Genomic DNA, 22,232 nt, shown 5'->3' on the forward strand with positions numbered 1-22,232 from the left:
CGTGAAAGAGAACAAAGTCTGTAATCGTGAATCTGACTCACAAATGGCAACAATATATAACACTGCACAGCCCACATGTACATTACTAGTTTGAGGATAACAATTGACTTATGTTTTCTTGAAAAGCAAAAGATATAAACAGAGCACAGAAGGCCACAGAGGCACAGAGTAGGCTGGGCTGGAAACAAGAAAGAATGAGCATCAAAATACACTGAATCAAATCACATGTCGCGGACTTGTTTACTGCAGCTTCACCAATCTGCCGCGTAATCTTCATCGTCGTCTTCTTCTTCTTCGTCGGCAGCGGCGGCGGTGCCCGGAGCCTGCAGCTGGACGAAGTCCTCCTTGCCGAGGCAAGAATCCGGCACGATCGCGCCGAAGTTCCTCCCGAATGCTTGGTTACAGTACGCCGACACGTTACCCCCGCCGCCGGCCATCGTCAGGTTCACCCCGGACATCGACAGGCGCCTGCACGGCATGGTGTCGCTGCACGCGAACTTCACCGCCTGCTCCGTCGCCGACGTGCCGGTGATGTCGTTGTACTCGATCTTCTCCACCAGCGTCACGTTCTGCATCCAACGAATATTCAAAATTCCTCAGTACGACGCACGCAACGCTCAGGGAAATGACATGAAATGCAGAACTTTAGGCAATGCATTTACCGTTTTGCTATTTTTTTAGTTAAAATCAGTTGACGTGCTCAACCATCAGATTTTAATCCAACAATATCACGTGGGAACGGAAAGAGCGGTGATGGCCCTCAAATACTAATCCAACGGATCTGATTCGTCAACTTAGATTTAAGAGCTTTTGCTTAAAATTCAGGCAACTTAAAATTAGCCTACCGGGAATTCGCAGGAGGTTCCCTGGTTGGAGTAGGAGTAGTGCTGGTCGATGACGATGGGGTCCGACACGTTCCTCATCAAGATGTGCGCGAACTTCACCTTGCGCACAAACCCGCAGCCGTCCTGGACAACAACAACAACCACAAAAATGTACACTACGGTAGCTTCACTATCATGTTGTGGTACCATGGCGATCGTTCTTGATTCAGGCGAGCCATCCGGGCACTGGTTTCTGTACCTCATGGGTCTTTATGCGCAGGCCGTACTTGGTGTTTGTGAAGAATAGGGTGTCCATCTTGATCTTCTCGATCTTGTGCAGACTGCCGTTCTCGCCCAAGCCTCCGATACTGACCAACACTCCAAAGGTACATTTTCAATTTTATATGCAAATTTCTTGAAATTTAGTTGTAAAATTTCTACACTTCAACGAAGAGTAGACGTTTACCTGATGCCGTGGCCTGGTCCGCATGAGACGGCTCTGAGACGGACATCCCTGCACCTGCCCACCATTGACACACAGTCGCCACCTGAAAGCAAACGGCAGTAATTAAAAAAAACAAGAAGATAAAAGACAGCTTCAGATTTCGTGTCAGTAGTTTCAGTTGAGAACCGGTTATACTCCAGACAGCATAGGCAACGGACCTACGGAGAAGAGATCATCCATGATGCGCACATCGGAGGAGTTGACGAGCAGGGCGCCGACGGTGCCGGGGCTGTCCACGGGCGCGGTCACCCGGAGATAGTTCGCCTTGACTACGGAGCAGCGCGTGAACGCCAGGTGCTCCCTTGGGCTGTTCTGCACCGTGATGCCCATCACGGTGATCTCTTTACAGTCCTCGAAGTGGACCGCCTTGGGAGCCGCCGCCGGGGGCTGAGAGGCAGTGCAGTTCTCGCTCTCGCAGGAGGAATTCTGCGGCTGCCGCGCCCACCATTGCTGGCCCCTGCCGTCGACGATGCCGCCGCCGCTGATTGCCAGGCCCTTGACGCCGAGGAAATGGAGCCATTGGCCGCCGTCGCTGCCTTGCCAGTCGTCCGGGTTCTCCGGCGCCACGATGTTCCCGGAAATCTGGAGGGATTCATTGGAGTTCAGCTCGCTGTTATTTTTGAGTCCGTGAAGAAGCTACTACGTAGAGAGAGTGTACAGAGGGAGGGGGTTGAATTGAATTGTGGCGTACGAGGAGCTTGATTTCTCCGCGGCAGGGGCCGGCGAGAGTGAGGGGCCAGATCTGGTAGGACTTGCCGGCGGGGACGTTGAGGTACGTGTCGCTGGAGGGGTCGTTGAGGTTGGCCTTGTCGCTGCTGGTGCCGCCGCACGCCGCGGCCCAGGCGTCGAGGAATGCCTGGAGAAGAAAGGGAAACCAGAGCTCAGGCTTAATGCCGTACGTCTCCATTGATGATGGGAGGCTGAAACTAGAGCTAGCAGCTTGAGGGCGTCGTTAATTACCTGGGTGTCGTTGGCAATGCCGTCCCCGACGGCGCCGAAGTCGGCGAGCGTGAGGAGGCGGCGTGCCTCGGCGGTTCCCGGCGAGAGGAGGAGCGCCACGAAGGCCAGAGCCGCGAGCAGCAGCGGCAGCAGCGGGGGCGCCATTGGACGAAGCGCTTCCTTCCGGCTTAGCTGAACTCTGTGTCAGTGCGAGGAGCGGTGTGGATAACAACGGGATATCAGGGACGAGCCGATGTACGGATAAGGCAGCGAGACACGTTCTTGGTTTTCGATGGCACACTGCTCATGCATGCAATCCTGTTGCCAGCCTGTGTCGGTGCGAGGCTCTGTCTGTTCTTCAGTTTTGTCAGCTCTTCAGTTTTGTCAGCTTCAGGTGAGGCAAACGGAAAAATCTAGTAATTGCCGAACGTTCTGTACCCGCGTTTACTGCTGTTACCAAATCCGGTCGATGCATGATCGAGGACTACACCGAAACACGATATTTGTTAACGAAGTTTGACCGAAGGCTATATTTCCGGGACGGCCCTCTCCCCATAATACCGCAACACCGGTCACCCTGCCACCCCGGGCGCTGGCACAAGCCGCCGGCTCCCCCTCGAGCCTATTGCTATTATGTTGTCATGGTTTTTTTGGACTATCCCGCGGTGCCTTTATATATTAGGCCCGGGTTACACGTGTTCAACTCCAACGCTTAACCTTCCGCCAATTTCAAGTCCAATTGTAGCCCTACAAGTACATATATTCGACACATACCTCAACAAACTACACCTTTACGAATATGTCCTTCACCACCTTGAAGTCGTCATGCACGAACCTCCATGTACCTTGGTCTTGAAACATCAATCATGAGATCCACTGCTACTTACTTGACATGACATGACTCCACCTGCAACCGTAGTCCCTTCTTTTTCATTAACAGCCAATGCTCCCGCGAAAAAATAAGTTCCTCCACACTCCCGCCTTGTGTTCCTAACTTCCCGGAGTATCCGTTCAACGCCATCACACACCGATCATAAAGTCATCATATTCAACAACACCGATGTATCGTCACCCTGGTTTCCTCTTCCTTGATCTATGTGAAAATTGAACAACTCACATGTTAGCTACCACATGTAAGAGTTACCTGAACTCGTCATCCTTGGCTCCTTGCCATCGTTGATTGTCCTCATGAAACTTGAAGGAATGTCACCGTCGCCCTTGAGTCACCTCGAGTCAAATTCACACTTTTCTCATCCTTTTCAGATAGTCTTCTACATGTCCCACGGCTATAGCACTCCGCCTCCTTCTGCATCCCATCGCTTGCACTTTGCCATGTGGATCGAACATCACAGAATATATGGCCATGTGCTCTCTAAGCCTTTGACAATCCATGTGCACACCTTGCTTCTATCACAGCGTCGAGCATCCGCATCTTGGCCAAGATCTACTGGGTAGCATACCCACACCATCTCAGGCCCCATTGCAGATCCATCAGTCATACCCAACCGATGCCGAGTTCCACGCATCCCTCAGGCATGCGCCACGTGTTGCCACGCCACAGAATTCGGACACCATCAGCCCTCACGCTCCTACGTCGTTGTCGCCGATCTTCCGTCATTTTCTGTTCCGACCGACATCTCCGTCGATCCGCCAGACTGTCGTCTGACCCCAGCCGAACTTGTCCGACTGCAACCGTGCTCCACCTTGCGCCGTGTCAGCCCAACACCAAGTGTATTGCTCGACGCCTTGTAGACACACGATCCTCACGACTTGCTCCAGGCTACTCCAAGCCTTATATGCGCGTCGTCTCTCGTCGCCTAAACCCACGTTGCGTGCACCCAACGTCCTGTCAAAGCTCCCGACAAACCATCAGCAGCCTGCTTTTCAGATAAACTCATGAGATCCTTTCACCTCCCTACGCAATCCCTTTTTTCCTTCCTGAGAAATACCGCGCTCGAAAAAATATGATATGTGCAACAGATGAACTTGACCTCTGTTTCTAACCTGCCGCTGGCTCTCCGTGGTCTGTACCCTTGCCTTGGCCTCGATGAAGGCCGTGCTTATCAGCCGTGGATTAGCTTTCCGAGTCCTGCCACTGCCCTGCTTACCTGCTCGTCGGTATATTCACGCGAAAGCCCTACACTTGCCCGGTCCATTCCTTCTTTTATTTGGAATCAGCAGCTTGCCCGAGACCAACTAGTACTAGCCCAAGCCCTTTTTTCTCGGAGTTTGCTAGGGAACAGTCGCCTGAGAAGTTAAATTTCTCAGTCGATCGATATGCCAGGGAAGCGATCGATCTGTCCTGGCCTAACTTTTATTTTGCTGAGAACTACTCAGTCGATCGATATGGGGTGGCCTACGTGTTGTTTGTAGTGGGCTACTGGGCTGCTTAGTTATGATTAGCGGGCCTATTTAGCATTATCTTTGTCTAGCTTTTATTTGTTCTCCCGTTGTATTTTCTTGAACCTTTGTTTTCTTTTTCTTTCACGTGGATTTGCTATTGTTTTCTTTTGTTCTTGGATATGTGACATGTGTGTGCATTTATTCTTCTTCTCATTTAAAAATTTCTAGGCTATTTATCTGCACTGAGAAATTTTTATTTCTCAATTGGTCGATTAGCACGCGGATTAACTTGTGCGCGATTTGGGGTCTAGAAATGTCCAATTAGGTTATTGCACGTCCAGACGCCGAAAACTGCATAAAAAATTTCATTTGCAATTTTTTAGTTTGATCATTATTCATTGTGTTGACTACTTTTTTCTTGTCCCGTTTTAAAAAAATTGTCGCGGTTTGCTCATGCTAGTTGATGCGATTTTTTGACGGTTTTACTAATGCTCTCGGTTGATTATGCACGCCATGCACCGAGGAAAATAATGGATGCCGCTAGAAAAATTACGGTGACAATATAATGCAATGAGGAAAATTATGGGTGCAACTAAAAAAATTGCAGTCGCAATCTCATGTAACCGGAAATATTACGGGTGCAACTAGAAATATTGCAATCGCAATCTCATGCAACGGGAAAAATTACGGCTGCAACTAAAAAGAATTAAAATTATGAGTGCAACTTAAAAATTGCAGTTGCAATCTCATGCCTCGGGAAAAATTACGGGTGCAACTAAAAAGAATTAAATTAAGGGCGCAATTAAAAAATTTGCAGTCGCAACCCTGCAATGGGAAAAATTAAGGCTGCAACTAAAAAAAATACATTTGCAATCTTAAGCAAAAGAAAACATTACAGGTGCAACATATATGGGGTCTCAGTGTTGTTTCCAAAATCCAGATAAGTTACTACCGGCATGATAACTTGACAGGCCCATCTTTACGGAAAAAAGCCCAACCGAAAAACAGAAAAAAAAAAGTACCTACGGTGGCTCCCGTCGACTGGGAAAGATTGAATCTCAGTCGACTGGGCTCCGGCCACTCCCTTTTTTCTCTCTTCCTTTGGAATCCGAACCTGCAACATGCAGCACTGTGTTCCTAGCACGGACGGCCTGCTGCCCTTACCTTCAAATCTGAAACCGATTAGTACTGCTCTTTGTCCCGCATGCTTTCCTTCTTCCTTCGCTTGTGCTGCGCCGCGCGCACACGCCGCAGGCCGCGAACGCCCACACGCTCTCCTGAAGCAGATCCTGCAACGGCAGTCGTGCTGCTGCCTTCGTTTTGTCGTTCGACATGCAGCTGTAATTCTTTGACTCGGACTTTCAATCCAACTGTTGCAGTCTCTCCCGACGAGTTAATTCCGGTGTATGTCACTTGTCGCACGAACACGCTACCACCGATCCTTGTAACAATCGCACCCTTGTGCAAATTCTATGCACAAACGCATGTTGTATCCTGACCACCTGCATCATCGACACAACTCATCCACCGTGCCACAATGCCGCCTTGTGCTACACCGATCCACCGCTATACTGCGATGCATCCCGCCCGAACTATTCGGTCGCCCCTGTGTCTGGTCGCCGGTCTGATCGCGAGCCGAAGCCGTCGTCCGATCCGCGACGTCTTCCCGGCCATTGTGTCAGCCCGATCACCATGCCTGGTCGATCCTTGCCAACTGCAGCCCATCGAACGGTTCAGGCCACCTACCTGAAGTGTCCGACTCCACCGATCGGAATTCCGATCGCCGTCATGCTCCACCTTGCACCGCATTAGACGTTCCGCCGCGCCCGTTGAGCATGATCCTCGCACCTCCCACAAGATCTTCCGCATCCCCTTAACCTCGCTCTGATACCATTTGTTACGAAATCCGGCGGATGCACAACCAAGGATGACACCGAGACACGATATTTGTTAACGAGGTTCGGCCGAAGCCTACATTTCCGGGACATGACTACGGGCACTCCTCCCCCCATAAATACCGCAACACCGGCCACCCTGGGCGCCGGCACAAGCCGCCGGCTCCCCCTGCGAGCCTATTGCTATTATGTTGTCATGATCTCTTTGGACTATCCCGCGATGCCTTTTCAAGTCCAATTGTAGCTTGGGTTACACGTGTTCGACTCCAACACTTAACCCGTACTCATATTCGACACATCTCAACGACCGCCGCGGCAGGGATGGGTCGTTGTGCGGTCATGATTGATGCGGGCTTAAGATTCAGGGAGATGGAAGACGAGTGGAGAAAGAAGAGGCAGTGACCAGAATGGCGATTAACTTGCAAAACTAAGGAATGTCAGCTCCTTAAGATTCAGGGAAGATATAACACATCACAAAAGGCCACACCGTAGTCTATATCTACCTAAAACTACGTCCTGGAAACAAGACCATCAAAATACACTAATTCAAATTACATGTCGCGAACTTGTTTGCTACAGCTTTACCAATTTGCCGCATCATCGTCATCCTCGTCTTCTTCGGTGACTGCGGCGGCGGCGCCCGGAGCCTGCAGCTGGACAAAGTCCTCCTCGCCGAGGCAGGACTCCGGCACGACTTCGCCGACGTTCCTCCCGAACGCCTGGTGGCAGTACGCCGACACGTTCCCCCCGCCGCCGGCCCTTGTCAGGTTCACCCCGGACATCGACAGCCGCCTGCACGGCATGGCGTCGCTGCACGCGAACGTCACCGCCAGCTCCGTCGCCGACGTGCCGGTGATGTCGTTGTAGTTGATCTTCTCCACCGCCACCGCGCTCGCGTTCTGCATCCAACAACGACAAAGAAAAATTCAGAGTTTCAGAGAAATGGAATGCATGTGATGGTTGGCGAATTTCAGGACAAAATGTAGTTCATACCGGGGTTCCGCAGGGCGTTCCCCGGTTGGAGTATGAGTAGTGCTGGTCGATGATGATGGGGTTCGACACGTTCCTCATCAGGATCTGCGCGAACTTCACCTTGCGCGCGAAGCCGCAGCCGTCCTGAGCAAAAACAACCACAGCAAAAATGTTACTGGGCTTTGATGATAGCTTCAGTTCGGTGTCATCATGTTCACTTGATTCAGACGAGGAATTGGGAATTGTGTTGTGTGGTTACCTCGTGGGTCTTGACGCGCACGCCGTTCTTGGTGTTGGAGATGAAGAGGGTGTCCATCTTGATCTTCTCGATCTTGTGCTGACTCTGGTCCTCGCCCAAGTCCCCGATACTGATCAACATTCCAAAGGGATACATTTTCCATAGGCAAATTTCTTGATTGGGATCCAGTTGCAAAATTCGCTGAAAATTCTACCCCTAAGATGACGATAAGATTACCTGATACCGGCGCCTGGTCCGCACGAGACGGCTCTGAGACGCACATCCGTGCAATTCCCCACAATCGACACACAATCGCCACCTGAAAGAAAACGACAGCAGATTCAGACATTCAGTTCAGAAATTAAACGGATACAGACAACAGATGCGCAGACGCATACCGACGGAGAAGAGGTCGTCCATGACGTGCACGTTGGTGGAGCTGGCGAGCAGCACGCCGACGGTGCCGGGGCTGTCCTCCGGCGCGGTCACCCGCAGGTAGTTGGCCTTGACGTTGTAGCAGCGGGTGAAGGCCAGGTGCTGCCGCGGGCTGTTCTGCACCGTGATCCCCATGACGCTCACGTCCTCGCAGTCCTCGAAGTGGACCGCCTTGGGAGCCGCCGCCATTGCAGGCTGGGGCTGGGAGGAATTGGAATTCTGCGTCTGCCGCGCCCACCATTGCTGGCCCCTGCCGTCGACGATGCCGCCGCCGCTGAGCGCCAGGCCGCTCATGCCGCGGAAGTGGAGCCACTGCGTGACTTGGCTGCTGCTGCCTTCTTCTTGCCAGTCGTCAGGGTTCTCCGGCGCCACGATGTTCCCGGAGATCTGAAGGAATTTAGGAGTGAGTGTTCGCAATGGCGGCAGGCACGGATGGAGGCGAGTCTGTGAGGAAACAGACTACGGAGACTGGAAATTGAAGTGTACTAGTACCAGGAGCTTGATGTCGTTGCGGCAGGGGCCGGAGAGCGTGAGGGGCCAGATCTGGTAGGACTTGCCGGCGGGGACGTTGAGGTACGTCGTGTCGCCGGTGCCGCACGCCGCGCTCCAGGCGTCGACGAACGCCTGGAGAAGAAGAAATCAGAAACCAGAGCTCTGACTAAATGTCGCCTCCATTGATGGAGAGGCTAAAATTAAAGCAGCTTGAGGGCGTTAATTACCTGGGTGTCGTTGGCAATGCCGTCCCCGACGGCGCCGAAGTCGTCGAGCGTGAGGAGGACGCGTGCCTCGGCGGCGCTAAGCAAGAGGAGCGCGACGGCGAGAGCCGCGAGCAGAAGCGGCGGCAGCGTCCTTGAAGTTCGAAGCGCCATGGACGCGCCTACTGTCTCTGTTCGTCCAGCTTGGGATGGATCGGAGGACTAGCTCAGCTCAGAGTCAGCAGTCAGTGCAGAGGGGAACAACGAGGCGGGTGTTTCAGTGTTTGTGTGACGAGCAGCGTCCATGGATCATAGCAGCGTGGTGAAGCTGCCACGTACGTAGAGGAAGAGTCAAAATATCAAGAACTGGTGCATTTTGCTCCGTATATTTATTTTTAGCATCTTTTGGAGGGACCCATCAAACAGCGAAGTGAAATTCGTGTACTATTCAAGTTTGCTAGCTTCGCTCTGGGGTGGTGCCGGTGGTGATACCTTATCATTAGTGACATTCAAAGGAGATGAACCCATTTTGAGCACCTGGTTAAGTCGCTGTGCTGGAGTACGAAACAAGATCCGGGTTTGCGGGCGGGGTGAGGAGCTAATTTTAAGCTGCACGATCTTGATGCACCCTTGTGCTCTGACCAACCAACCACCAGCTCCAGCCCTTTTTTTCTTCTTCTTCGCCTCCAGCGATCCGTTTGACTTCACCACACAGCATCGCGTTATTATTACATTTTTTTAGCTGATTTTTTAACTGAGAGGAGAGGAGAGGAAAGGAAAGGAAAGATCGGTGCTTTCATTTTCTATAGGGAAATTCGTAGACAGCATCATGATACACGCTAGTACAAATCACGGGCCGCATCTCGATCTGAGTATCTGACACGGCTATCTTTGCACTGTTGTACACTTGTACCCAATGTCAATTGTCAAACAGCAAGTGGAATAGTACATAAAAATTCATACAGTACGGGATCCCTACAATCACAAGCACTCTACTACAATCACAAGCACAAGCACAGCTAATACCACTCCGTCGAACAGAAAGAAATTCTCCCGGAGCACGAACGGATCCAAGAACCCGAACCTCACTCACTCACTCTCATAATCATCATCAGCAGCAGCACCGCCCTGCAGCCTGGGCAGCGTGGCGAGGCAGGACTCGGGCACGACGACGCCGGTGCTCTTGCCGGACGCGGCGCGGCAGTACGCCGACGGCGCCCTGTGGCCGTGCCCGGCGACCAACGTCAGGTTGACGTTCCGCAGCGACACGCGCCTGCACGGCACGGCGACGCTGCACGCGAACGTGACGGCCCGCTTCGTCGCCGACGTGCCCGCGATGCCCTCGTAGTCGATCTTCTCCACCGCCACCGCGCTCATCCCCTTCGTTTCCGCAATGAAACGATGTCAAAATCCAGAAGTTTCAGAGAAGCAGATCACAGATGCTCAGATGGATGGGAAGTTCGTGTATACCGGGGTTGATCCGCAGGGGACGGCCGGGTGGCTGGAGGTGCGGTACTGGTCGATGACGATGGGGTTGGACACGTTCTTCATGGCGATGCTCTGGAACTTCACCTTGCGGGCGTAGCCGCACCCGTCCTGGAAGAAGAAGAAGAAGAACCATTGAACAACGCAAGGATTTAGATGACAGCCGCAGCAGCTATGATGTTCAGAAATTAATGGATGGACGGACAGTGGTCGATTGGTACTAGGTATATAGTACCTGCCAGGTCTTGATGCGCACGCCGTTGGATGTGTTGGTCATGAACACGGTGTCGATCTTGATCTTCTCCAACCTGTCGGCGGCCGGGGTCTCGCCGATGGTCCCGATGCTGCAGGAGAACAAGCCCTGTTCTTGTTAGATTTTGCGGAAATCTAACGACATTGGAACATGCATTTCTATACTGAGTAATGGCCGATCAAGCACCTGATGCCACTGCCAGGTCCGCAGGAGATGGATCTGAGGCGGACGTCCGTGCAGTTGCCCACCATGGACACGCAGTCGCCACCTGAAAGATACAAGAAACTCAGTCATATATATGAGCAACCTGTATGAAAGTGGAGAACAGGGCAGAGGAACTACTCCTTTTATGGAGATGCATTTTTAGCATGATGATTGATGAATGACCTGTGGAGATGAGGTTATCGGCCAGTTGGACGTTCTTGGAGTCGACGAGGTGGATGCCGTCGGTGGCGGGGCTGCTCTCCGGGGAGCTGACCCTGAGGAAGCTCGCCCTGGCATTGGTGCAGCGGGTGAAGGTCAGGTGCTGCTGCTGGCTGTTCTGCACGGTCACGCCCTGCACCCGGACCCCGTGGCATTCCTCGAAATGGAGTGCCTGCATACATACGGTAAGCCAACAACAAGAAAAAGGGAAATTTATGGATTCCGTTGCGAGCTTCCAATGTGCAATGGCGAGCCGGCGATTCATCCAACAGTAAACGTGACAGAGGACTAAGGAAATGACTTGGCTGTTCACGTAGTACCTTGGGAGCAGCTTGGGGCGTGCAGTGCTGCAGAGAAAAATGGGAGCAGAATCAGCCATGACGAGAAATAGGATCATGGGCACTCGGAAATTTGTTATGGTCGAGTACCTTGTCATTGTTGTTGTCGCTGCTGCTGCCGCCGTGGTGCTTTCCCTTGCAGGACTGTTCCCACCACTGCTGCCCGCGGCCGTCGATGACGCCGCCGCCGCTCACCGACAGGTCCTGCACCCGGTAGAAATGCAACCACTTTTCCCCGTCGCGTCGCTCCCACTCGTCCGGGCTCTCCGGCGCGACGATGTTCCCGGAAATCTGCAAACATTGAGAAACCAAAGAGTTATAACAAGGCAGGCAAAGAAGAAGAAGAAGAAGAAGACAGACGGACGTACGAAGAGCTTGATCTCTTCCCGGCATGGCCCGGCGAGCGTGACGGGCCAGACCTGGTACGACCTGCCGGCGGGCACGTTGAGGACGGTCTTGTCGAGTGTGGCGCACGCCGCGTTCCACGCGTCCAGGAGAGCCTGTGAAAGAAAAGATCTCAGCAGAAGTTTTCTGTTTGCATGCAAAAGCTAAGGGTGTCGTGCTTGCTGCTGCTGCTGAGTTTAGTGTGTTTAGATGTTTATACGACCTGCGTGTCGTCGGCGATGCCGTCGCCGACGGCGCCGAAGTCGTCGACGGAGAGGAGGACGCGCGGCTCGGCGGCTTCCGGCAGCAGCAGCAGGAGCGCCACGCCCAGAGCCGCGAGACGAGCCGGCGATATCGCCATGTGTTTGTTTACTACTGCCGCTGCGTAAATCGTAATGGACCTTAATTGGCTGCGGCACCGGACAACAAGGTAGTGCTTTTGGTAATGCTTCTAGCTGCTGCTGGAGTAGTGGAGTCACGGGCCGGCGAAGGAGCATTTGGCGAGGACGGACGGGGCAGAAGCGCAGCGAAGAGACGGGCCGGCGGGCCATGGCCGAGGTACGTTGATGCTCGCTTTTCAGGGGCTTTGGCCGGGGCCGGGGTGACACCGAGCATCAAAGCATCAGCGCACAGAGTTCACGTGGGAGGATGGACGTACGATCATGGTATGTGACACGTCTGTGTGCTGTGCACAACTGTGGTCTGAATTCTGAAACAGCGCGAGATTTAGAAGAGGTACGGAGGGATGGATGCAACGGGCCGGCCAGTGCAAAGCAAGACTCACGTCTCCGCAAGCCCAATCCATGCAGGCCCTGCTCGCAAGTCGCATCGACTAGAGACCCGGCCCAGATACTGTCAAGCAGCCGCACGGAAAAGAGAGAGCCGGAGGAAACCCCCTATTCAATCTGCATTGGTTCACCTCGCCTCACGGTCAGTTTTTTTTCGAGGAAACACGCACGCGGCTCACCCCAAGAACACATGCATAAGGAGGTGAGGAAAACCACGAATAAACATCTGATATGGTGTTTAGCATTTTTTTCTAAGGTTTTGTGTGTCCATGGCGACGACAACATCTTGATAGTGTAAGCAATGACGCATGGATTAAAGGTCTCCCGGCTCTATCATCGTTCTGGATTGACCATTTTGGTCACTGCGTGGAGTTTGTGGATCTCACGGCTCGTATTTTCATGATTTTGGTCATCTTCCATATCGGTTTGGCGATGATTAAATGATTTAACAGCTTGATTTGCGAGGGGTGTGTCGTCGGCCAGCGCAGTCAACGATCTCAAGTTCTCACTTGGTGAGGTGGGCGGCTCATGTAAAACATGCAAGATTTGTTCAGCTCGTGCAGTTTTTTTTTCAACCCGGGCTCTCGCCCGTTTCCATAAATTTTACATAACGAAACTACAAAGTCTCCAAAAAACATAACAGGGAGGGGTAGAGGGAAAGGGGAAGAACAGAGCGAAAATAAAACTGCGGTGGACAGGAACCTGCTGACCAACATCTAAAATCAGATGCTGACTACGGGATGAAAACCTGTTGGTGACTACATCCTAACAAGAGCATACTATCAAGAACCAGGTACATACAGGCCATGCAGATAGACCGGCAAAGATAGCAGCCAGAATGGCCTCTCGCACAGCAAAACACAGGCATAATGGCAGCACTTTCAAGCATAAGCTCATGCAGATTTGGTGGTCTTCTACTTGAGATTTGGAGAATCATAAAGATGTGATTGTGCTTGGTGCAGATAGACAAGTGGGCTCCAAAGGTTTTTTCATTCCATTATTGTTACAATAGCATCCTCAATGTTAGTTTCATTGCTGTAGCTTGCTTCATTCTGTCATTATTTACATTCTGTTTTAAGTATCTGAAGCATTTGGGCTTAGTTTTGTCCAAGTTTGTGTAATCTTCCATACACAACTCTAGAAGATATTCCCGGTCTTTTCAAATCGCACTTTGCTGCAGGTTTTTGTTTACAAACTTGTGGTTGATAATACAAAAGTAAAAGCTTAGAGCATCCGTAGTCCTTGATATATACCAATAAAAATAATCTCTGCCAAGTATTTTTCTTTTCTTGTCTTCTCATTCATTCTGATTAATACATACAAGAGTTTATGCATGCATCCGGAGTGCAAACGCAAATGCTCGTTTGAACAAAATATATTTGTGTACTATTGAATAATGTAATTTTTACAAGTTGATCATGAACATAATATTTGCTTAGCAAATTTAATACATCCTGACGCAGTTTATTGTTTAGTGTGTATATTTACAATACAATGAATTCATCAAAGAAATGAAGGAGTAGTCCAAATAAATGAAATACATCGTATCCACCAAACAGATGAAGACGTACACTAAATAGAATTAACCATTAACTTCAGAACGTCCAATACCATCAAGTATAAATTTTAATCACTACCAAATATTTTTTTTAATAGTATTTGAGATAAAACCATGGAAATGAAGATGCGTGTCTATTTCACTTTCGGCTCAAGAGACCTATGTGCAGTTTATGATGGGTTAATCCCACTTTTCTATTTGTGTTCCGGCTGACTCTTTTACACGAACAAAAAATGTAAGAGATGTATTTAACACAACAAATATACAAAAGTTGATTATTGTTTGTGAAGAGTTGTGCCCCATTTTTTCAATTGGTATCGCTTTCATAATACGACTTTAATGCCCCCATATCAGAGTCAGTTAATGCTTCTTTAAAAAAATGCCATTAGTAAAAATATTATATATATTTTTCTTAGATTAAATTGAAGAGGTTATGTGCATATTTTCTATGCACTAATAATTAGTTCGAGAATATTGCAAATATCATGAGAATCAGATTTTTTTTTTCTTTAATTTTTATTCTTCAAATTCCATGAACAGCTCTAACATATACTTCCTCGGTCCACAAATAAGTGTACTTCTAGGTTTTGTCGTAAGTCAAAAATTTCTAACTGACTTTATAGGAAAACATAGTAAAACTTATGACACGAAATGAGTATCATTAGATCTGTTCTAAAATGTAGTTTCATAATGTATTAATTTGATGTCATATGTGTTGCTACTTTTTTCTATAAATCTATTATATACTAAAAGCAATATGAGAGATACCGAGAGGAGCCACCACGTTGATCCACATCACCTCAATTATCTTGATCGTTGGATGAGAGATTTATGAAACCATAACCGTTAGATCTGTTGTAATATAATAAAATCCTTACATGTTCCGGGACGTAATCCTACGTGGCGGCGACCAAGTCAACAAATCCCAAAGACCGGTCAAATCGCCAACAAAGCATAGCCATGCCAACTAAGTGCCGGTCAAAGGAGTCAAAAGGTCAAGTCTCCCATGCCATGGTCAAAGGAGTTAGAGTAGGAGCCAAGAAAACTTTAGGGATGAATTTACCACTTTACTCTCACTTTCTCTCTCCCTCAAAGGTAGTCATGGTCTTTTGTCATGGACCCTAAATACCCCCCATGGGGCATATATGACACGCTCCATTGAAATAAGATTAAAGGGGAAAAGACTAGAGCAACCTAAGGAGTCCGCTCTCGAGTACTTGGGTCGAGTCTAATTTAGTCAAAGTTAGAAAAGTTTGACTTAGGACAAAACTTAGAAGTATACTCGATAAATTTGTGGACGGAGTGAGTATGTGTCAAAAAAATCTCGACAAATTTTAACACTTAAAAAAAACATTGTGGGTCCATATCTTTCTGCGATTCTTTTACACACTTGACAAAAACTGAAAAATACTCCGTAGCAGCAATGTATATTCGTTTTCAGTTTTCACACAGATGTGCATGTGCAAAAAAAAACCGTAGAGTTTGGCAACACCACGCCATTGTATAGAGCAGCTTTACCCAAGCACGTCGAAGGTCGAACATGCTGTAGTACTTACTCGATTCATGTCACACGTTGCACTTGGCAGAAACATTTCAACGAAGCTAAACACAATGCCTGTAGCCAAAATGCTTCCACCAACATCACGAGGAGCCGTGGTTGGCGAGGCAGGAACCGGGGACCACGGTGCCGACGGTCTTGCCGTACGCCTTGTAGCAGAAAGCCGTCGCCGGCGCCGCGCCCCCGCCTTCCACGGTCAGGTTCACGTTCTTCAGCTCCAGCTCCCTGCACGGCACGGCGTCGCTGCACGCCATCTTGATCGCCTGCGCCGTCGCCGACGTGCCCCTCACGTCCACGAACTCCACCTTGCGCACCTCCACCGCCTGCGTCTGCACGCATGCAAAACAACAAATATAAGTTGTTGTTTCAGGGTTCAGAGCTTCAGTGCCTTTGCATCAGAGAGGATAAACCATGTAGTACCTGGTTTGCGCAGGGGGTTGGCTGGTCGCAGTAGTACTGGTCGATGATGATGGGGTTGGACACGTTCTTCATCACGATGCCCTCGAACCTCAGATTATAGGCAGAGCCCATGCCTCCCTGAAGACAAGCAATTAAGCACACCAGAGGTTGAACAGGTTATTATAAACAAGATCGTTAATTACCTGCCAGCTTTTGATCCGGACGCCGTTTGTTGTGTTGGTAAGCAAGCAGGTGTCCACCCTCACGTTCTCGACCCTGTCGGTGGTCCGGTTCTTGCCCAGACTCCCAATGCTGGCCGTCGACCAACACGTGCTGTGTGTTAGTACGTCTCTTAATTTCTAGCAGCTCAAGTCTGAAGAGAGAGTGAAGTGTTGTGTACCTGATGCCATGGCCAGGCCCACAGGAGATGTCCTCCACACGAACATGGGAGCAATTGCCCACCATCGAGACGCAATCGTCCCCTGATAAGAAGGGGATTGCAATGTACATCAATCATATGCAAATGCGTGCTGCAATGAAGCGTGTGAATCTAACCAACAGTTTTTCAGAAAGGAAGAAAAGGAATCTATCTAACTGACGGCCGCAGCAATGCAGGACCAAATTACATCGCTGTCATGATCGAGGCTGCTATTTCTGACAAATTCCGTCCGGCGGGTCAACCAGTCACTGCGTCGTTCGATCTTATCCCGTAGAAGAAGAAAAAACGCAAACAAAGCCTGTAGCTACTCTTTCCGTTTCATAATTCTTGTCGAAATATTACATGTATTTAGACGAGTTTTTAGGAATAGATACATCCATTTTTTAGTAAATTTAAAACAATAATTATGAAACGGAGTCACAGCCAGCTGAACCGTATCCAGTTCCCAGCACATATACATGCTGTTAAGACGTCGCCGTCGTCTGTCGACAAAGAAAGCAAAGCAAGCAAGTACTACTGCTACGGAATACTCCACCTGTGGAGATGAGGTTATCCATGATCTGGACTCTGGAGGAGTCGTTGAGGTGGATCCCGTCAGTGTTGGGGCTGTCCGCCGGCGCAATCACCCGGAGGAAATTGGCCTTGACGTCAATGCACCGCGTGAACGTCAGGTGGAACTGCTGCCCGTTCTGCAGCGTCAACCCTTGCACGCTCACCCCCCTGCACTCTTCGAAATGCACCGCCTGAAAAATCGAAAAAATCACCGCCGTCACGTACTCCTCGCCGCCGGTGTGTGACAATTCAATGGAGATGGCATAGTTTGAATTCTTCTCACCTTGGGAGGAGGCCGCGTGTTGCAAGGCTGCAAAGAAAGCAAGGATGTGTCATGGAGCTGAGAGGACCAGGTGAGTAGTTAGTTGGCTGGTGGTTACCTGGGTCTTCTTGCGCTTGCAGGAGCGTGCCCACCACTCCTTCCCGGCGCCGTCGATGGTGCCGCCGCCGCTCAAAGACAAGCCATCGACGCCGTAGATGTAGAGCCACTTCGTGGGGTCCCTCCCCGCCCACTCGTCGGGGCTCGCCGGCGCCACCACTGTCCCCGCGATCTAGCTACCACGCACACGTCCGCCATGAAGAAAACAAACAAACACTCTGGTGGTCTCCGGAAAAATGCACGCGAAAGGAAAGGACGCCGAAATCGAGCGTAACGTACGTACTGTACGTGTGTAACGCAAGTGCGTACCAGCAGCTTGAGCTTCTCCTTGCAGGGCCCGGCGAGCTGCACGGGCCAGATCCGGTAGAACTTCCCCGCCGGCACGGCCAGGACGGCCTGCTCCGCCGACGCGCACGCCGCGGCCCACGCGTCCAAGAAAGCCTTATTGGAGAAGAGATCGATCAAAACAGAGTCACCAGGGGCTCAGGGCGATCAAATTAATACGCCGGTCGATCAATTGAGACGCGTATTCAGTAGTACCGATGCGTGCGTACCTGCGTATCGTTGGCAATGCCGTCGCCGACGGCGCCGAAGTCGTCGAGGGTGAGCAGGACGCGGGCCTCGCCGGTGCCGGAGCACAAGAGAACCGCCGCCACGAGCAGTAAGGACAGGGGACTCCTCGCCACAAGCGCCATTGCCGGGTCAATTAAACTAGCAGTGGCAGCGGCAGCGACGTGGAGAACAGGGGAAGCGGCGAGACGAATGCCGGAAGAAACGGGTGGAGAAGAGAACAGGATCGCACGACACCTAGGCATGTGCCGCTCTTGACTCTTGCTTTTCTCTTCTTCTTTTTTTCTTTTCCCGGGAGGGGGAAGCTGGCTGCTGAATCTTCTCCCGTGATTTCGTAGGATGAACGCGAGATTTCTGCATGTGGAATACGGTGATCTACAGCTATCTGTGGATTTTGGGCAACACGTGTCTGTGCTTTTGTTTGATTGATATCTGTGTTCAGGTTAAAATGTACTCCGTACTGTATTGCTTTTTGTAGGTTCGCATGGTCTAAATCGGCTGGGAAGAGACTTTCCTATGCGCAGTTATAGTATGGTAGTAATAACGACTAAAGAGGCGTAAAAGCGGCAAGGGTTTCAGCAGATGGAAAGTGAATCAGGGGAATTTGATGCCAGGATCGGCATGAGGATCGTTGTCCCTCCGTCTCTTTTTTACAAGATGTCCAATTTTACTAACGGTTTTGTTTGGGCTCAATCGCCTGATATTGTTATTTTATTGGTCGACGCCTTCTCGACCGCACGATCATCTTTGAGATTGTGTTTTTCTCAGTCGACCGCTTTTCGACCGTACGATCATTACTTTAGACGCATTGGATCGGTCAACTAAGAATTTGTGTTCCTCAGTCGACTGAGCCGTAGGCGGACCCTTTTACTAATTTTGTTCCATTTTTATTAGTGGTGATTTGGCAACTGGGGTGTTTTTAACTGTTGTCGTCCATGCTTTGCCTAACAATCACGGTGAAAAACATGTAGCACAGAGAGGGACGAAAAATGAGCTGTCAAATAAAAGGCCAAAAAAAAAGTTAAATACAATTGAAGTAGGGGTCTACTCTGTACATTGAAATCAACTAACTCTTGCATGATCATTTCGGAAAAAAAAAATACATACAAGTTGAATGACGTTGTTTTTCTCATGAGCTCACCACTGTCGTGCTGTGAGCCAAGCTCAGTGCTGCCCGTGACCTCTGAATCGCATCGGATTCGGAAAAACATTGTTGGTGTGGTAGGTGGAGAATCGATTGTTGGAGTAAAAAAAAATCAATGACAATAATCTGAAAAATAGACTGCCATCATGGAGAAGAAGGTGATGGAGTCTGGAGAAAGCTGTGTGATCACCTCCTAGCTCCGCAACGAAGCTGAAGCTGGTCAAACCTTGCCGATCAAAGAAGAGGCATGAAGACATGAAGACTATCTCCAAAAACACAAAGACATAACCAAATCCACTACACCAACAGATCATCGACCAGGCAATCTCCAGCTCGTCTTTGCACCGCAAACAAGAATGTCATGGAAGAGGTGGATGAGAAGTCAAGGAACCTTATTCTTAAACCACACGACCATCATGTTTACTATAACCTCGCTGCCGAGGAGTCAAAACCTAACTCTAAGAAACCTAACTGCCTCAGCTCGACGCATATGTGGAGTTCTCATCACCTCTTGCTTCCGGAGCATATGGTAGTCTTTGTCTCTGCTCCTTATATGTTTGGCCAGGCACCTCGCTTTAATCTTAACGACAAGTCTATACTATCCCTGAATTTCTAGTTGGTGATGATGGTTTTTTCCTCGCATATTTCAAAGGGCTCCCTATATAATCGTTTAAAAAATTAGAATCACAAATGTAATACACTTTGTACATTCCTTGCATATGTAAATTTAGTTCAACTTAGAGTTTCGGTGCTTAATTTGGTTCATCGTGTCATAAAAAGAAAGCTTTCAACTCAACACCGCGCTATAAATCACCACATTATAAATCGCCCCTTCAAAGTCGAATTAATCTTGAAATTATGCCTTTCCATAGAAACTGATCATCCCAGACAAGACTTATAAATGGAAACTTTGCTCGCCTGGTCAGCACTCTGGCACGACTTGTATGTGCCACCTCAGTGGTTATCAGAAATTTTTGCTTGCCCGAGCAACCGGGGATGGGACTCGACAGGAAATCTCAAGGGTTTCTTGCTCTCTACTTCTCTAGGCCGCAACGTATTTGCTCTTTCTGCTTAGAATTGTCTCCCTGGAATCGCGGCTGACAAGGTTGAGACCTCGAGAGTCCAAGCTGCCAAGCACTAACAGAGAGGCTGAAGAACGAACGCTCCGGACCTCCGGTGCCAAAGAAAGCAGCTCACCATGACACCATCATTCATCACCGAGTGATGAGGCCGGGTGTGGCAAAGGAACGTGGGAGACCAATTGGGGCTTTTTCCATGCGCGGCAACAGAGAAAAATGGCCATGATTCCAGGTTCTTCAGGTTCCGGTGTACCAGTAACCACTGCATGCAGTACCATTAGAAGCCAGGCATTACTGAAGCCACCGTACAGAAATGCAGGCGCATGATGTACAGTTTTTTTCGCACCGAGTTTAATTTTGCTACACTGTTGAAGGAAAAATTGGCCCTACCACGAAACATTCAAGACTGACAATGACAAATCTTAGTACAGATTGAATGAATGCCTTAAAGATTTTGGACGCACAGGAAGCAAATGTAACGTCTCAGTTTTCTGATCACAACACTAAAAGAAAAGAGAGCACTGCACCGACACCGATCTTAGCTCCAATCCGGGCTGGACCCGATGGGCTGCCATCTGGCCTGGCCTGCTGTAACGTATAAGCGTCTCAGTTTTCTGATCAAAAGTTCAAAACAATAAAAGAACAGAGAATACTGGAAAGTACTACGTAGTTATGTACAGACTCTGCTCACTAGAAGAAGAAGAAGGAGGAGGAGGAGGAGGAGGAGGAGGAGGAGGAGGAGAATTAAGGACAACCGGGTGTGAGGAACAAATCACTCGATCAACCACTAGCTGGCCTCCTCAGAGACCTCAGTGGCGCCGGCCCTTGCCTTTCGCCTTGCGGGCGTCGTTCTTGGTCTTCTTCTTCCTCCCGCCGCCCTTTCCGCGGAAGAAGCCGCAGAAGCCGCCGCCGCACAGGGCAACCCGCGGCGAGGGCGGGTCGAGCGGGGGCGGGACGCGTCCCGCCCCCGTCCTGTGCCCGCTCGACCGGCTCCGCTCCACCCGCACTGGGGCCGCCGCCTCCGGTGCTCTAGCAGCGCCGCCGTGGCCGCTCGACCGGCTCCTGTCAAGACCCCGCGCCTCCGGCGCCCCAGCAGCGCGGCCGTCGAGGGAGACCCCGCGGCGGGCGGCGGCGGCGGGCCTGATCTCCCCGGAGAGGTGCTTGTCGTCCCACTCCCACACCAGCCCCGACGAGCCCGACCGCCGGAACGTCCCGCTCGACCTCTGCAGCCCCGCCATCCGCCGATCCGCAAGCTCTGAAGCGCACCGCTAGAGCCAAGAGAATAGAACACAGGAGCTATATACGGCTGTGTCTCCTATGCGCAGCGCGAGGCAAGCTCAGCCATGGCGATTAGTAAACTTGGCGTTCTCAAATGCGCAACCAACCGACGCCGATGGAAAACGAAACGAGCGGGGGTGGGGGCTCGTTAATTGACCGCGCGGGGAGTGGTTACGGTCGAAATTTTTATGGAGGGAAATCGAAAGGGATCGATTCGATGTGGACGTTTGTTTGAAACGGCCGCCGATTTTCCCGGGGGAGATAATCGCGCATCCGTAGCTTTCCGGCTGCGTGCGTCTCCGACCATCATTAAACCTACTCCGACTCTTCTTCTTCTTTTTTTCCGGATAAACCTACTACGCTTCTTCCGTTTCTGTGAGAGGAAGAAGAGAAATGGGACGAGAGTTTTCCGACCCGCCGCGTTGGTCGAAACGAAGGCGGGCTCCGGCTGCGGGCCTGCGGCGGCGACGCGTTCAATTCAAACAAGGTCGCGGGCACGCGCGCTGGTGGGCGGGCGACCTGGCCGGCCCGATTTCATTTCCCACGTCCTCCTTCTTTTTCTATCAGAACAGTCTCCCTCACATGTGTCCGGTGTTGTTTGTGTGTGTGTCTCACACCTGCAATTTGTGGAGAAACAAAATGGCACGGCGATCGCGCAAGGCATACGTGAATGGACTCACAAACCATCCTGTCTCGATGGCTTCCATGCTTCCAATCCCAGCTTGAACCTTTGCATAGTTGCATACTTGCATTGCATTG

At 50.5% G+C, this 22,232-nt stretch overlaps 4 protein-coding genes across 4 annotated transcripts; all 4 read right to left on the reverse strand.

Moving 5' to 3' along the window:
* Nucleotides 1-44: 44 nt before the first annotated feature.
* Nucleotides 45-2,588, reverse strand: LOC100821496 (probable polygalacturonase At1g80170). The gene is made up of 7 exons (XM_003567932.4): nucleotides 2,290-2,588; nucleotides 2,021-2,185; nucleotides 1,488-1,911; nucleotides 1,291-1,372; nucleotides 1,084-1,192; nucleotides 846-968; nucleotides 45-569 (listed from the first exon to the last, which is right to left on the reverse strand). The coding sequence occupies exons 1-7, from the start codon at nucleotides 2,431-2,433 to the stop codon at nucleotides 252-254; spliced, it is 1,365 nt and encodes a 454-aa protein (XP_003567980.1). The 5' UTR covers nucleotides 2,434-2,588; the 3' UTR covers nucleotides 45-251.
* A 4,313-nt stretch (nucleotides 2,589-6,901) lies between these two features.
* LOC100828982 (probable polygalacturonase At1g80170) lies at nucleotides 6,902-9,277 on the reverse strand. Its single transcript, XM_003565924.4, has 7 exons — nucleotides 8,871-9,277; nucleotides 8,644-8,775; nucleotides 8,115-8,538; nucleotides 7,954-8,035; nucleotides 7,738-7,846; nucleotides 7,500-7,622; nucleotides 6,902-7,405 (listed from the first exon to the last, which is right to left on the reverse strand). The coding sequence occupies exons 1-7, from the start codon at nucleotides 9,018-9,020 to the stop codon at nucleotides 7,088-7,090; spliced, it is 1,338 nt and encodes a 445-aa protein (XP_003565972.1). The 5' UTR covers nucleotides 9,021-9,277; the 3' UTR covers nucleotides 6,902-7,087.
* A 432-nt stretch (nucleotides 9,278-9,709) lies between these two features.
* On the reverse strand, nucleotides 9,710-18,440 carry LOC100829282. The gene is made up of 19 exons (XM_024458758.1): nucleotides 17,957-18,440; nucleotides 17,712-17,843; nucleotides 17,404-17,574; nucleotides 17,307-17,333; nucleotides 17,007-17,214; nucleotides 16,433-16,514; nucleotides 16,236-16,344; nucleotides 16,054-16,170; nucleotides 15,721-15,962; nucleotides 15,594-15,618; nucleotides 11,953-12,180; nucleotides 11,714-11,845; nucleotides 11,436-11,636; nucleotides 11,328-11,354; nucleotides 10,972-11,179; nucleotides 10,771-10,852; nucleotides 10,567-10,675; nucleotides 10,317-10,442; nucleotides 9,710-10,226 (listed from the first exon to the last, which is right to left on the reverse strand). Exons 1-19 carry the CDS (start codon nucleotides 18,215-18,217, stop codon nucleotides 9,936-9,938), a joined length of 2,778 nt encoding a protein of 925 aa, XP_024314526.1. The 5' UTR covers nucleotides 18,218-18,440; the 3' UTR covers nucleotides 9,710-9,935.
* Nucleotides 18,441-20,059: 1,619 nt separating this feature from the next.
* On the reverse strand, nucleotides 20,060-21,897 carry LOC100829585 (MAPK kinase substrate protein At1g80180). Its single transcript, XM_003565926.4, has 2 exons — nucleotides 20,951-21,897; nucleotides 20,060-20,783 (listed from the first exon to the last, which is right to left on the reverse strand). The coding sequence occupies exon 1, from the start codon at nucleotides 21,431-21,433 to the stop codon at nucleotides 21,005-21,007; it is 429 nt and encodes a 142-aa protein (XP_003565974.1). The 5' UTR covers nucleotides 21,434-21,897; the 3' UTR covers nucleotides 20,060-20,783; nucleotides 20,951-21,004.
* Between the last annotated feature and the right edge of the window lie 335 nt (nucleotides 21,898-22,232).

The sequence above is a fragment of the Brachypodium distachyon genome, chromosome 2 (assembly GCF_000005505.3).
Source record: "Brachypodium distachyon strain Bd21 chromosome 2, Brachypodium_distachyon_v3.0, whole genome shotgun sequence".
Classification (NCBI taxonomy): Eukaryota; Viridiplantae; Streptophyta; class Magnoliopsida; order Poales; family Poaceae; genus Brachypodium; species Brachypodium distachyon.